This window comes from Hypomesus transpacificus, chromosome 26, assembly GCF_021917145.1.
Source record: "Hypomesus transpacificus isolate Combined female chromosome 26, fHypTra1, whole genome shotgun sequence".
Classification (NCBI taxonomy): Eukaryota; Metazoa; Chordata; class Actinopteri; order Osmeriformes; family Osmeridae; genus Hypomesus; species Hypomesus transpacificus.
Window position 1 is genome coordinate 977,649 of NC_061085.1, and position 12,202 is coordinate 989,850.

Below are 12,202 nucleotides of genomic sequence, written 5' to 3' on the forward strand. Positions count from 1 at the left end.
GATGATCGGCGCGTTTTTATTATTATTATTTTTTAAACTTTATACCAATTTTAACATAATTTACTTTAAAATATATCTTCATGTGTATCCCATAGGCAAAAAGTCTGGAGTGGGGAAGCGGCTCACAGAGATGTACCCAGGCGTGATTACGGTCCACTGTGTGTGCCACCGGCTCAACCTCGCCGTGTCTGACTGCATCAGTCAGACCAAAAGGGTTCCCTACCTGAGGAAATATGCGAGAACCTTAGGAACCATCTTCTGGTTTTATCATGGCTCAAGTAACAGAACTGGCAGCCTCCAGGAGATGGATCTCCCACAAATAAAACTGCAGGTTCAATGAACTGCCATAATAAATAAATGTAATAAATACAAATAAATATTGGTGATATCTTCATATAACCGAGCAATTGTGTATGCAAAGACGTGTTACCTTCTCTTTTCAGGGAGGCAATCCGACACGGTGGGAGAGCAGCAAGGAGGCAACGGATGTTGTCCGCCGGATCCTGCCAGCTCTGTTGGCAGACCTGTCCCGGCAGGCCAGGCAGGAGCCCACAGCTGAGGGGCTCTACAACATGAGTTCTTCCCTCCAACCCTTTGTCTGATGCAGGTACAGTAAGAGAGTGACTTATTTCTAGACTGTTATTGTTCTTTTCTAATAATAACTGTTTTTACTATTAAGGTGGTGCATGAGAAGCTGCACAGACAGTTCCAGATCTTTCAAAGAAGGAACCTTTTCTTTTCTGCACCAAACCCTGCACCAAACTTCGGTGTAAAACAGATGCAGGCACTGGCAAAGCAGATCCCCAGACTGGAGGAGTCTGTTCTACTCCAAGAGTGGGACACCTACACAGACAGGGTCAAGATCCCAGACCTAAGGGTCAGTGACAATGTGCAGTACACTTAATAATTACTAATATTCTTCATACAACATTTTTTATTATCCATTGTTTTTATGTGTTTGCAGTCTAAATGCCTGGAGGAGGTTGTCCTCTGGCTGGTGTCTCCTGAGGCCTCTGTCATGTATCCCTCCCTGAGCTTGGCAGCCGCTGTTGCCCTCACTGCACCTGTCCAGACTGCAGATGTTGAGCGGTTGTTCTCTGCCCTCAAGCTGGTGAATAGCAATAACATGATGTGTAATCAGCTATACAGTATATGCCACATCCCAAAACGTTAAAGGGTTGTTGATATGATTTGTTTATAGCACAATCATTGCATTCTCCATTACGTTTCAACAGGTTAAAACACCACTGAGGAACCGCCTCAAGGACGACCACCTTGATGTGTGCTGCAGGGTGGCCATCGATGGACCGGACGCTGATGACATTGATTATCATGGCCTTGTCAGATCCTTCTACCAGGGGCCCGGGGTCAGCAAAAAGCGGAGGGTGAAATGTTCACGAGTTGGATGTGACCTCTGCAACTGACTGCCTCCCCTAAGCTTAGTTTGTATAATAAAATGAATAGTAATAACTTGAATTTCATAATTTGTGTGTTCCATTCATTGTTCAGTAGTTTGCATATGTAAAATGGTAAACCTTGATAATCTTTGAACCATACATGATAGCACCATGGGGCTTGGACTATTGTCAATCTATTAGCCCATCTATCTATTTTAACGGGGGGGGGGGGGGGGGGGGGGGGGTGCAAGCACCGAAGACCCATTTTGACCCAGGAAAAACCCTGAAATTGTAACATTATTCTCAATTATAGCACTGTTTCCATGGCATAACATGAACAAATACAAAGGTTAAATCACAATTTCGCCAAAGCTGGCAGTCAAAGCTATTGTGTTCTTGTAGACATTTAGTTCGGCAGCTGAGGGTCGTTTTTTTTTAAAGCGTTTCAAAGTTCGATTAGTCGATTTTCTGACATTTTGGTCGAGTCTTGGTTGACCAAAGAAAATCTTAGTCGGAGACAGCCCTAGTAATGATGAGTGCTTTTGCTGGATAAATGCGATTGCAAGCTACTGTAGCTGACCAGCATCTACAGTAGCTTGCAATGCCATTGTGACAACAGCTAAAATTGTACCTCAGGAAGTGTGAAAAATCATGCAATGAAAGATTTGTGGTGAGCTTATCATAGAACAGTGGCGCTGCAATATCAACGAGTGCTCAGAGGCAGCAAGAGGAGGCGTATGACAAGTTAGGATATTTCTAATTACCGTTGTATCAAGTGTAGTTTAATTACACAAATATTGCGTGTTACGTGGTGTTCGTGAGATGTGCTTTGTCAAGTGCAGCACCCGAGAGCACAGAGAGCAAGTTAGGGAGGAAGGTTTTAAGTACTTTTATCACCCAAATAAAAGTGTCCCCTGGAAAAATCATCAAAATCTAATAAAAGTACCCCCCGGAAAATTGCCAAATCATATCGAAATGTGTTCCTACCAGTGTAAGTGCGCATCTTTTACTGTCACTTGCAATCAGGAATAGAAATGGGCAGCAAATATACCATTGCTAGGAAAAATTTCAACAAGTGTAGTTTGGAAGTACATAATCATTGTTAGAACATTTTTGTTCTAACAAAAGAGGCTGTCTGGTTACAAATATATGGTAGTACTTTTCCTCTAAAACTTACAGTCAACGTGACTGCAACATAACATGAAAACCACGGGAAATACAGCTATTACCAAGTAAAAAAAAGAGGCTGTCATGTACTAACACTATCACTTTTCCTAAAACAGCTGACAGTCAAACGTGACAACCACTACCAAATAAAGCATTGCTAGGAAAATACTTTAATGCCTGTAGCTTGGAAATACAGAGTTACAAAGCTGTCAAATAACAAACATGCCATGACTACTGGTATACCTCAACAAACTTATAGTAGACACGACTGCCGCGCAGCACAATTGCAGGTGCTGTGATATTTCTAATGACATCATCTCGCAGCACCTCATATTCAGTGTCTTGTGCGGCATACAATCCTGAACTGAACAGTACTAGTTACTAGGGCTGTCCCCACTTGGTCGACTGGTCGATTTTCGGGTCGATATGCTCTTGGTCGACTAAGATTGTTTTAGTCGAGCTGCCATATGGCAGTGGGAGATCTGATTCCCGTTTGTGTCATCATTGCTGAATTAACGAAATTTTCAACAGAAATTGTAGATTATATTATTTAAGACAAATAAACCCAAAAATATATAATTTAAAAGAAAAGGTGTTACTGTTTTCCCTTTCGTTAATCTGCGCTTTGTTTTGTTTTGGTATTTTGCACATGGCACGAGCACAATTGGCTGCAGAACTACATACTCTGCCATAGCCTACTTTGTCGGTGTTATTAGTCAAAAATGGCAAAGACATCTGTGCTATGGCGGCATTTCATTAACCTGTTCTGGATCCTTGGCTCGCCGGCGAGCCAGAAACGCTGCGCCCCCCTCCCTCAGTGAGAACACACTCAGTTCCCAAAGATATTTTTGTAGACGTCTACACAAATGATACATCATTGGAAAGCTACGATTCTTGTGCTTCCATTGAAATAAAGCAATTCAAGCTCAACTCGCAACAGTAAGTACCGTCAACGTCTTTGTCCGGTAACATTTCCTTCAACAATGCCAGAGAAAAAAGTTTTACTTACCTCCCATTACTTCGGAATGTTCCAGGTATGCACACAACCCATCAAAATCTCTTCTGCGTAATTCCCAAAGGTCCAAAGTATCTAACCATGTTGAGTAATTGTCCAAACAGTGAATTATATCCACACATAGCCACGATCTTGTTGCTTCATTTTTCCTTTGCCAATATTCTTTTTTTCAGTCTTCCACAAACAATCGCTCATAGGACATGATGTGGGTGGAGTAGAAACCTGTGGATAATCTTAAAATGGCTGCTACACTCAGAGCTTTCGATCGACACCCTCTATGAACCAATAGGAGCTTCCTTGCCCCGGTGACAGCCCTCTAAAGCCAACCAACCAGGTCTGTGCGTCAGAATTTGACCTTGGTGAGAATGGTCATTCTGTAGTCTTCAAAAGGCCCTTTTAGAAAACGCCTGGATGTACTCTTACAAAAACGTGTCAAATATGAATATATTTTGGTATTATGTTTGACTTTTGATCTGAATTGGGTAAAGCTTCAACCTGTGGTCCAATTCTGTCTTCAAGCTAATACCTACCACCTCTAGGCCTCTTCAGGTCTGTGTTTTCAAAACAAAAACAATGCACCAATGTGGTGAGTCCAGTCCAGTCCGTGGTTCAGATGAACACCCAGGTATTTGTAGGACTTCACTCTCTCAATGTCCATGCCCTGGATGTTCACCGGTGTGGGGGCAGACCGGTGCCTGCGGAAATCCACCACCATCTCCTTGGTCTTCCCAGCATTGATAAGGTGGTTTGGTCCACAAAGTCCTGCGTCAGTCTTCTGTACTCCGCGTCGTCATCATCACTGATCAGGACGACTATGGCGGAGTCGTCAGAGAACTTGAGCAGGACGCAGCCATCCGAGTTGTGTCTGAAGTCAGCAGTGTAGAGCAGTGGTTCTCAATCCTGGTCCTCGGGACCCCCTGCCCTGCACGTTTTAGATGTTTCCCTCCTCAAACACACCTGATTCAAATTAATGGGTTGTTATCAGGCCCATTTATTTGAATCAGGTGTGTTGGAGCAGGGAAATATCTAAAACATGCAGGGCAGGGGGTCCCGAGGACCAGGATTGAGAACCACTGGTGTAGAGGGTGAAGAGGAAGGGCGCTAGCACCGTCCCCTGAGGGGCACCCACGCTGCAGGTCAGGAGGTCAGACACACTGTCCCTGGTTCTCACAAACTGGGGCCTATTTGTGAGGTAGTTCAGGGTCCATTCTGCCAGGGGCACATCCACTCCAGCCCGCACCATCTTGTCCCTCAGAAGCACCGGCTGAATGGTGTTGAATGTGCTGGAGAAGTCAAAGAACATAATCCTTACAGCGCATATATCCTATTGGTCAAAACTAAATTCCCCATAGGATTACGACTTGTTTTTTTCGGAGTTACTAACTGTGTTTTACAGACTTAAAGCTCTGAGAGCTACGAGAGAACACTGCCAGGAATCACATGATTCACAAGCGTAACTGTATGGGCAAATCTTTGAAATGTGGGCGTTTCATACTAAGCTCTTAAAGAACACGAGAGGACATGTAATTTAATGTATCACATTTGGCCTGTCGAAAATCCAATTTCAACTTTGCAAATCTTTTTTACGAACATGGTTTAGATCACAACTTACAAAGTTTCAAACATGCCAACAACAAAAAGACGAGACAACAGTGCAATTTTTGATACTCTGAAAACGTGTAAGCAAAACATAAAAAAGTGGAGCAAAACATATTCTGACTTTTGAAAATGTATTTTGATCTTATAAAACTTTATTCAGTATTTTTTTTTTTTTCAGATAGGTTTTTTCACCCCAAAAGCTTTCAAAACGTTTTGGGGGTTTCAAAGGTTTTTATGACCTTTTGCGTTTTGCCGTGGAGGATCGATATGATCCATGTTATACCTCTCGGTCTGCTTAAGAATAGGGAACAACCGCAATTATCTTGACTTCTTAAATCTGACTTGAATTAGTCAGATTGCATGAACTAGAATTGGACTTTATGGAACCGCTTTAGCCCCGACTGACTTGTTTTAGGTTAATTCAAGTCAGGTTTTGGAACGTAATCCCAGTTTTTTTGAGCGGCCTTTATGGAACAGGCCCCTGGTGTACCCAGACAGTCTTTAGCCCCATTCTATCAAGGATAGGATTTGGTAATTTTTAAATGAAACAAGCTACATAATTCATACACACAAAAAGGCAATCCAAGACTGCGTCGCTGTGTGCAACAAAAATGTACATTACCGTTTTTCACAATTTCTAAAACACTAAACCACATTCTCTGAACAAAATTATCAGTGGCCTAAACCCATTTGTCAAATCATCACTCTTTTGGCAAAACTCTAAACACATTCTCACTCACTAAAAACATTTTGTACATTTACCACTGTCTAAACTGCCATGATTCAACTCATAGCACTGACTTGAAACTCAGAATGTATTTCAACTTCCATTTGCACATTATCTCTACCCTTGATGGGTTCGGGATATTTTTTGTCTATGGCCTGCACCTCTCTGACACTGAACATTTCTGGATAAGGGGATCCCTAACTCAATTGCTCCTTGCAAGGTTTCTTCAATTTCTTTCTCTGAGATTTCCTGGGAGTTTAGGTTTGTTAAGGTGCAGTTCCATGGGCATATGTGAAGCCATCTGTGACATTGCTTGTAAAAAGGGCTGTAGTTATTTTATTGGATTTGATTAACACTCACACCAAACCTCCAGACAGGTGCACAACATGACTCAGCCCACATAATGCACTTTTAATAGGAAAACTTAAGTAAAATCAACATTTGATATAAAATGTAAGGATATTGAAACAAATATAAAACACAGAAATGCCAACTAAAAGGCACCTTGTACCTAAACAAATGTGACTAGTAGATCTGATGACGCCCATTCCAGATCAAGAAATCAAATACGCAAAATACAAGACAGCAAAGGCAAACTAGACTTGCAAAGAATGTGAAATTGTTCATGTAAAGTTTTAATACTTACATTTTCACCTGGTAAGGACAAAACAACTTAAAAATGCAACTTAAATAATGTAGATGAGAGAGATTGGAGTCTGGAAAAGCATGGTACCAGAAAGTCTTTTGACATTGAGATGTGATTTATCAAGGGACTAAAACATCCAATGCTAATTGTAAATTCTTGAGTTAGCTTGCTGCTAGTTTTTGTATTAAACTTTTTTTAAATTGTTATTACTGATACTAATGGTCAATAAATGACTCAATGAAACAAATGAAAATAAATGCTAAAACTATTTAATTAAACCGTAGCAACTATGGACATTTTGCCATGTCATAGGCATGGTATAAAACATTTTCTCTAAGAAGTATAGATGATACAGAAATACAACTAATTGGACATTCCTAATAATTTTACCGTTCAATATGGAAAACCAACAATGAGCAATAGTGCACTAAGGCAATAAGTCATAAAACTGATGGGACACAAAACCAATCTGTTAACAGTTTTGTTACATCTTGAACAATAAGAGAAGAAAAAATAGTATTAAACTAGTATTTTAACAAGACTGCCTTTGCACTGGATTCTGTATGTCAACTAAAATAACTTTGGGAGCTGATGTAGCCTACTTAAGTCTAAGAAATTTCCAACTGACCCTCCTTCTGGCAGTGGAATCCCCTCATGTGCTTCACATACAGACAGCAGCTGCTGTGCACAGTTCTTTTCTTGACTTGATTTGGTGTCATGGTTGAAAAACGTTTTGGGACACAGTTGCCTTTGTAAGCACAGGTTCTGTGACTGGGAAAAGAGAACACCTGAGGAGGGTTCTAGCTCATTTGAATCGTTTTTCTGAACAAAACCTATCTTTTGCTCCTGCTGATGGACCTGATCAACTTCGACAATGACAGTACCATCCATTTCCCCATACATCTCTTGGTTGCTGTTCCCTTTAACCAGTCCATACCTCTTCATGTATTTTTGCGTAGCCATGGACATGTTGCTAGGAGAGAACAGGCTTAGTCCCATAGGGCTAACATCGGTTGATGGCTGCCTTGAGAGCACAGTGACATTGGGGCGGAGCTTGGGCCTGGAGGACATCTTGGCAAGCTGAGAATCATTCAAGTACTTATAAGCAATGGCATTAGCTTCCAAGCTGAGGTCTCCACTGCCAGTGAGGTCACACATGTTGGTGTCCATGACCTTTGGAAGGGTCAGTCTGGGCAACACTGCTTCTGGACTGATGTAAGCCAAGGTGCTGACAACAAAAAGAAAATTAAACAGACAAATTATTTAATAATGACTTCAGATTAAAATAAACTATACAAAAAACTAGAGAGGGTACAATTTCTGGGGAAACCTATCAAAAAACCTCCAAACCTACAGTCTGAGATATAGCTGCAAGCAGCATTGAGGAGGCCAAACAGTTAAAACCTTTTAGAAATCCACAGAACACTGTTCCGTGTATGCAAGTTTGGTGTGAATCCATCAAAGATTTGCTGAAATACAACCCGACTTCCTGTTTGGCGGCTCTGCAGCCAAATTTGATGTTTGATGATGGCTGTACCGGTTTCGAAAATCTAAAAACCACGTGATAACTTTGGTCTGCTAGTTTTAGTAGTTAGACCACATATTTAAATTTAAGATTCCTATATGTTTATTGTATGCACCTTCCTGCCAAAGCAAATTCCTTGTCAGTGCAAACTTTCATGGCGAATAAATCCCTTTCTGATTCTGAAGATAATGTGCCAAATTTGGTGATGATTTGCCAAACTTTGAGTAGCGAAAGTTTTTTTTTTCATTAATTCAAAATGGCAGCCACATCAATTCAGCTGGTATCACAAGTTAACTTATGTTAGACATGAGATCTCCCAAGATATCACGAGACAAAGGAATCACTAAAGTAAGACTAACAAATCAACAGTTATTGGCCAAAACACATTTTTGCTTCTTGCAGTGCCCCCTAGAGGTCAAATGACAACCTTTCATGGATCCCTTTAAAACAGGGTCCTGAGTCCCTATACCAAGTTTGGTGTCAACGCATTACCGCATGACCTCACTTCTTTTATGGCAGATTCGTTGTCAACTTTGATTGGCTGTAACTGACAGTTTCGAAAATCAATAACAATGTATTAACTTTTGTGAGGCTTGGTCTGAAGATCATGTCTGCAAAATATGTGGAAGACTGGACACCATTTGTGAGCAGTGAAAAATGTCAAATTTTTTTGTTAAATCCGGAAATAGCGGAAGATCAAGTGGCAAATCTTTATAACTGGAAATTGACACCATAGTTTAACTTGTCTTGATCCAGGGAGTCCACGATAGATGTAGCCAGCAAGCAGGGAGACACCGCGGATGTAGCCATATATATATATTTTTGGCAGCTGTAACGAGCAATGCAAGTGGCAAAATCACAACACTAGAAGCCATTTTCCCCTACTTATGGCGCTGTTAGGGGTCAAATTTGCCCGTGAGTCTACAGACAGGGACGTTGTTACTGACAAGTAATGGTTGCTAGATGGCGCTTCTTAAACGGAGCTAAAGGCAAGGTAGGAAAATGAACTTTGGTTTGTGAGTTTATTGTCCAGCCCTTCAATAGGTAATTTTATTTTTGGGTCCTGACCAAGATATCCAGGAGAACCGAAGTAAAAGTGTGAACACGACAGTCATAAACCCCACCAACGATGAGTAGTAGCCAAATTAGAAATGATCATAGAGTTCTTGCACCATTTCGTGTTGATGTACAGCCACAGTCAAATTTTTGGTTCAGGGAGCAAACATTTGAGAGCTGGATAAACGGTAGGGCAAGTAGCGATCGTAGCTTCTAGCTTAGAAGTTCTAATTGAATACACTTCTCTCATTTTTGCAATATATGGACCATGCCCTGTCAATAAATAAAGAGCAATAAATGTTTTACCAGGAAAACAATCTATCGGACCCTTGAATGTTTAAGACAATTTCAATAGGTCCTTCAATAGACTAGGGATGGGGATTTGAAGTGATTTCACTATTAGAATAGTATCCAAAATTATTTTCAAATATCCGGATAATCTATTTTTATTAATGCGGTTCCGTTATGAAATTAGCCTGACATGACGCAAAGCATACAGTAAACACATGAACCACCACACATTCTGGCAATAATTGTGACTTAAGATATGAGATTAAATAAAGATCAATTTATTATCATGACAAAAAGACAAAACGCTGCGTCTTCAGACGTAGGCTCAACCCTTGTGTTATCTTCGGGCCATTCCGACCCATCAGTCAATGTGACCCACCGTTGTATTGCGACGACTTTACCGCATACAAAAACAAAGTGAAGCATTTTGTTTTAACTGCTGGGCTGTCTCAGACCCCCCACACTGCGAAGGTTAAAATACATAATTTTTGGGGGGATTGGGTAAAATTGGGTAAACACAACGATGGTTCGTTATGAACCTTTGGGTCATGTGACCCGAAGGCAGCACAAGGGTTAAATTGGCGGAATAGCGCTAAGCCTATTATTATGTGAAATAAAAAGTTAAAAAAATACGTTGGACGAAATTAAACAAATTGGATAGGCTAGCCTCGATAAAAACGAAAGACACACATGGAGAAATATTGCATATTAACTCCACAAGCACACACTTCCCACCCCACAGCAAGAGTTGACCGATGTTGAGTGGTAGCAATGGGAATGAGTTCAGGACCAAACAGAAGATGGAATTCACTACAGTAAAAGACTTGTGAAGCACAATGGCACCCTGGCAGCGCTCATCAAACTGTATGAAGACAAACTAGAGTGAAACGTACAGACATGCCTCCCTTGTCTGAGAACAAGTTAAAAATTATTATCCGAATTCGCTAGACTTGACAATACCATATGCTCCTAGGACCTCAAACACCAGCTTTGCATTTTCATGATATTGGCATTGGCATGTCTTTCGATCTGATGGTTTTGGTGCTGTGAAATTCTTTTTTACGGACGTAAAGCACTGAAGGATCAATAACTGAGTTTAGTCAGTCAAAATCTAGAGTTGCTGGACGGAGTCTGCTTGATGGATCTCACGCCTCATTATGTAACTTACTGTTGCATTGCTAGTCATATGTCGATAAGTAAGGGGCAAGATGTGGTCTGATTGGTTGTGTATGAAGGGAATTGTAAAGGTTTGTTCTTGGGATTCTTCATCTCTTGAAGGCTTCTCTTCAGCTTCGGCTTGTCCTACTCTTTCCTAACCTCTTGCTTTCTCTCCGATTTACAATAATCATGTTATGGTAGGTAAGAATTAACCTTTATTTTGTTTGCCTTTTTGTTGTCAACATGTTTGCCTTGTAATTGATTTTATTCATTTGCAATGTTATTAGGGTTCCTCCTGTAGGAGGGAACCTATTGTTTTCGTTAGTATTCCTATTATTGGTGGCCGAGCCACGAAGCGGCAAAGCCACTTAAGTGTTTCTACCTTTTCTTATTATTAATTATCTTCTCCCATTGGAATCTATGACAGCCCCTAGAACCGTATGGTACAAAGTTGTGAAATTTGGCACATTCATTAAGCACAGTCCCCTCTTTATATTCACCAAGTTTCATGTCTCCCATTCGAGCACTCTTGCGCCACCAACGGGTCAAAGTTGGACTTGTGTTTACACATGTAACTTTTGAACCGTATGACCGATTTTAAAAAATGAGGTACCATTGGATTCCCTGGGTCAAGACGAGTCAAACACACTACGGTCAATTTCCGGTTACAAAAATTTTTCTGCCATTTCCGGTTTTATCAAAAACCTTTGAAAGCCTACTTCTACAATTTTTCTTCAATCTTCCCCAGAATTGGCACACATCATCGTCAAAGCAACCCTCACAGACGTTATTCAAAGATTTTTGATTTTCTAAACCGTTTGTCCGGTACAGCCAATCAAATTCGGCAGCAAAGACACCAAACAGGAAGTTGGTTAATATCTCAACAAATTCTTAAGAAATCAACACCAAACTTGATGTGATGACTCATCCTCTGTTGAGGATGTCCAATCAATTTGGTGTCATGTGATCACTGGGCGTGGCCGCAGGATGCAAAAATGTGTTTTGGCCAATAACTGTTCATTTGTTTGCTTTTATTAAGTTGTTCCTTTGTCTCATGATATCTTGGGACATCCCGTGTGTGATACATGATAACTTGTGATAATAGCCGAATTGATGCGGCCGCCATTTTTTATTAATTGAAAAACGTTTTTCTTTACTCCTCCTACAAATGTTGTCCAATCTTCACCAAATTTGGCAGAGAGTATCTTCAGACCAAGCTTCACAAAGGCTTCCACATGATTTTTGTTTTTCAGAACCGTTGGCCCGGTTTTCTTCTTCTCCGCTAAATGGCTCAATAGCTCAAAAAGTCCTGGACCCGATTTTTTTCAATTTGGCCCAATGATACAACAGGTCACTCATTACTCCCAGACGGCTAATGGCCCATGTACGCCTATAGGTGGCGCTATAAAACACGGCCAAAGTCTACGTGATTTCCCCAGCGCCCAATTACTCCAAAATGCCAGAAAATTGGTATACATGCCTTATTTCTAATTTCTATTTCATGGGGAACAAAAAAGCCTCAAGAACCCATAAGGTCCGCCATGATAAAAAATTTTGTATAGTCCAAATTTGGTACAACCTTCAAAACCCTTCTCCTCATGAACCATAGATCCAATCAACT

The 12,202-nt window shown here is 40.8% G+C and overlaps 1 protein-coding gene across 10 annotated transcripts in view; it reads right to left on the bottom strand.

The window, feature by feature from the left end:
* Positions 1-6,296: 6,296 nt before the first annotated feature.
* The window catches only part of stil (STIL centriolar assembly protein), a 62,466-nt gene continuing 56,560 nt past the window's right edge, over positions 6,297-12,202 (bottom strand). For 9 of the 10 annotated variants that reach the window (XM_047049980.1, XM_047049981.1, XM_047049982.1 and 6 more), the window contains one exon: positions 6,297-7,779. In XM_047049980.1, coding sequence (XP_046905936.1) covers positions 7,122-7,779 — 658 coding nt within the window. In that variant the 3' untranslated portion in view covers positions 6,297-7,121. Of the gene's footprint in view, positions 8,906-12,202 lie in introns of all 10 variants that reach the window. The other variant, XM_047049989.1, reaches the window with a different exon arrangement.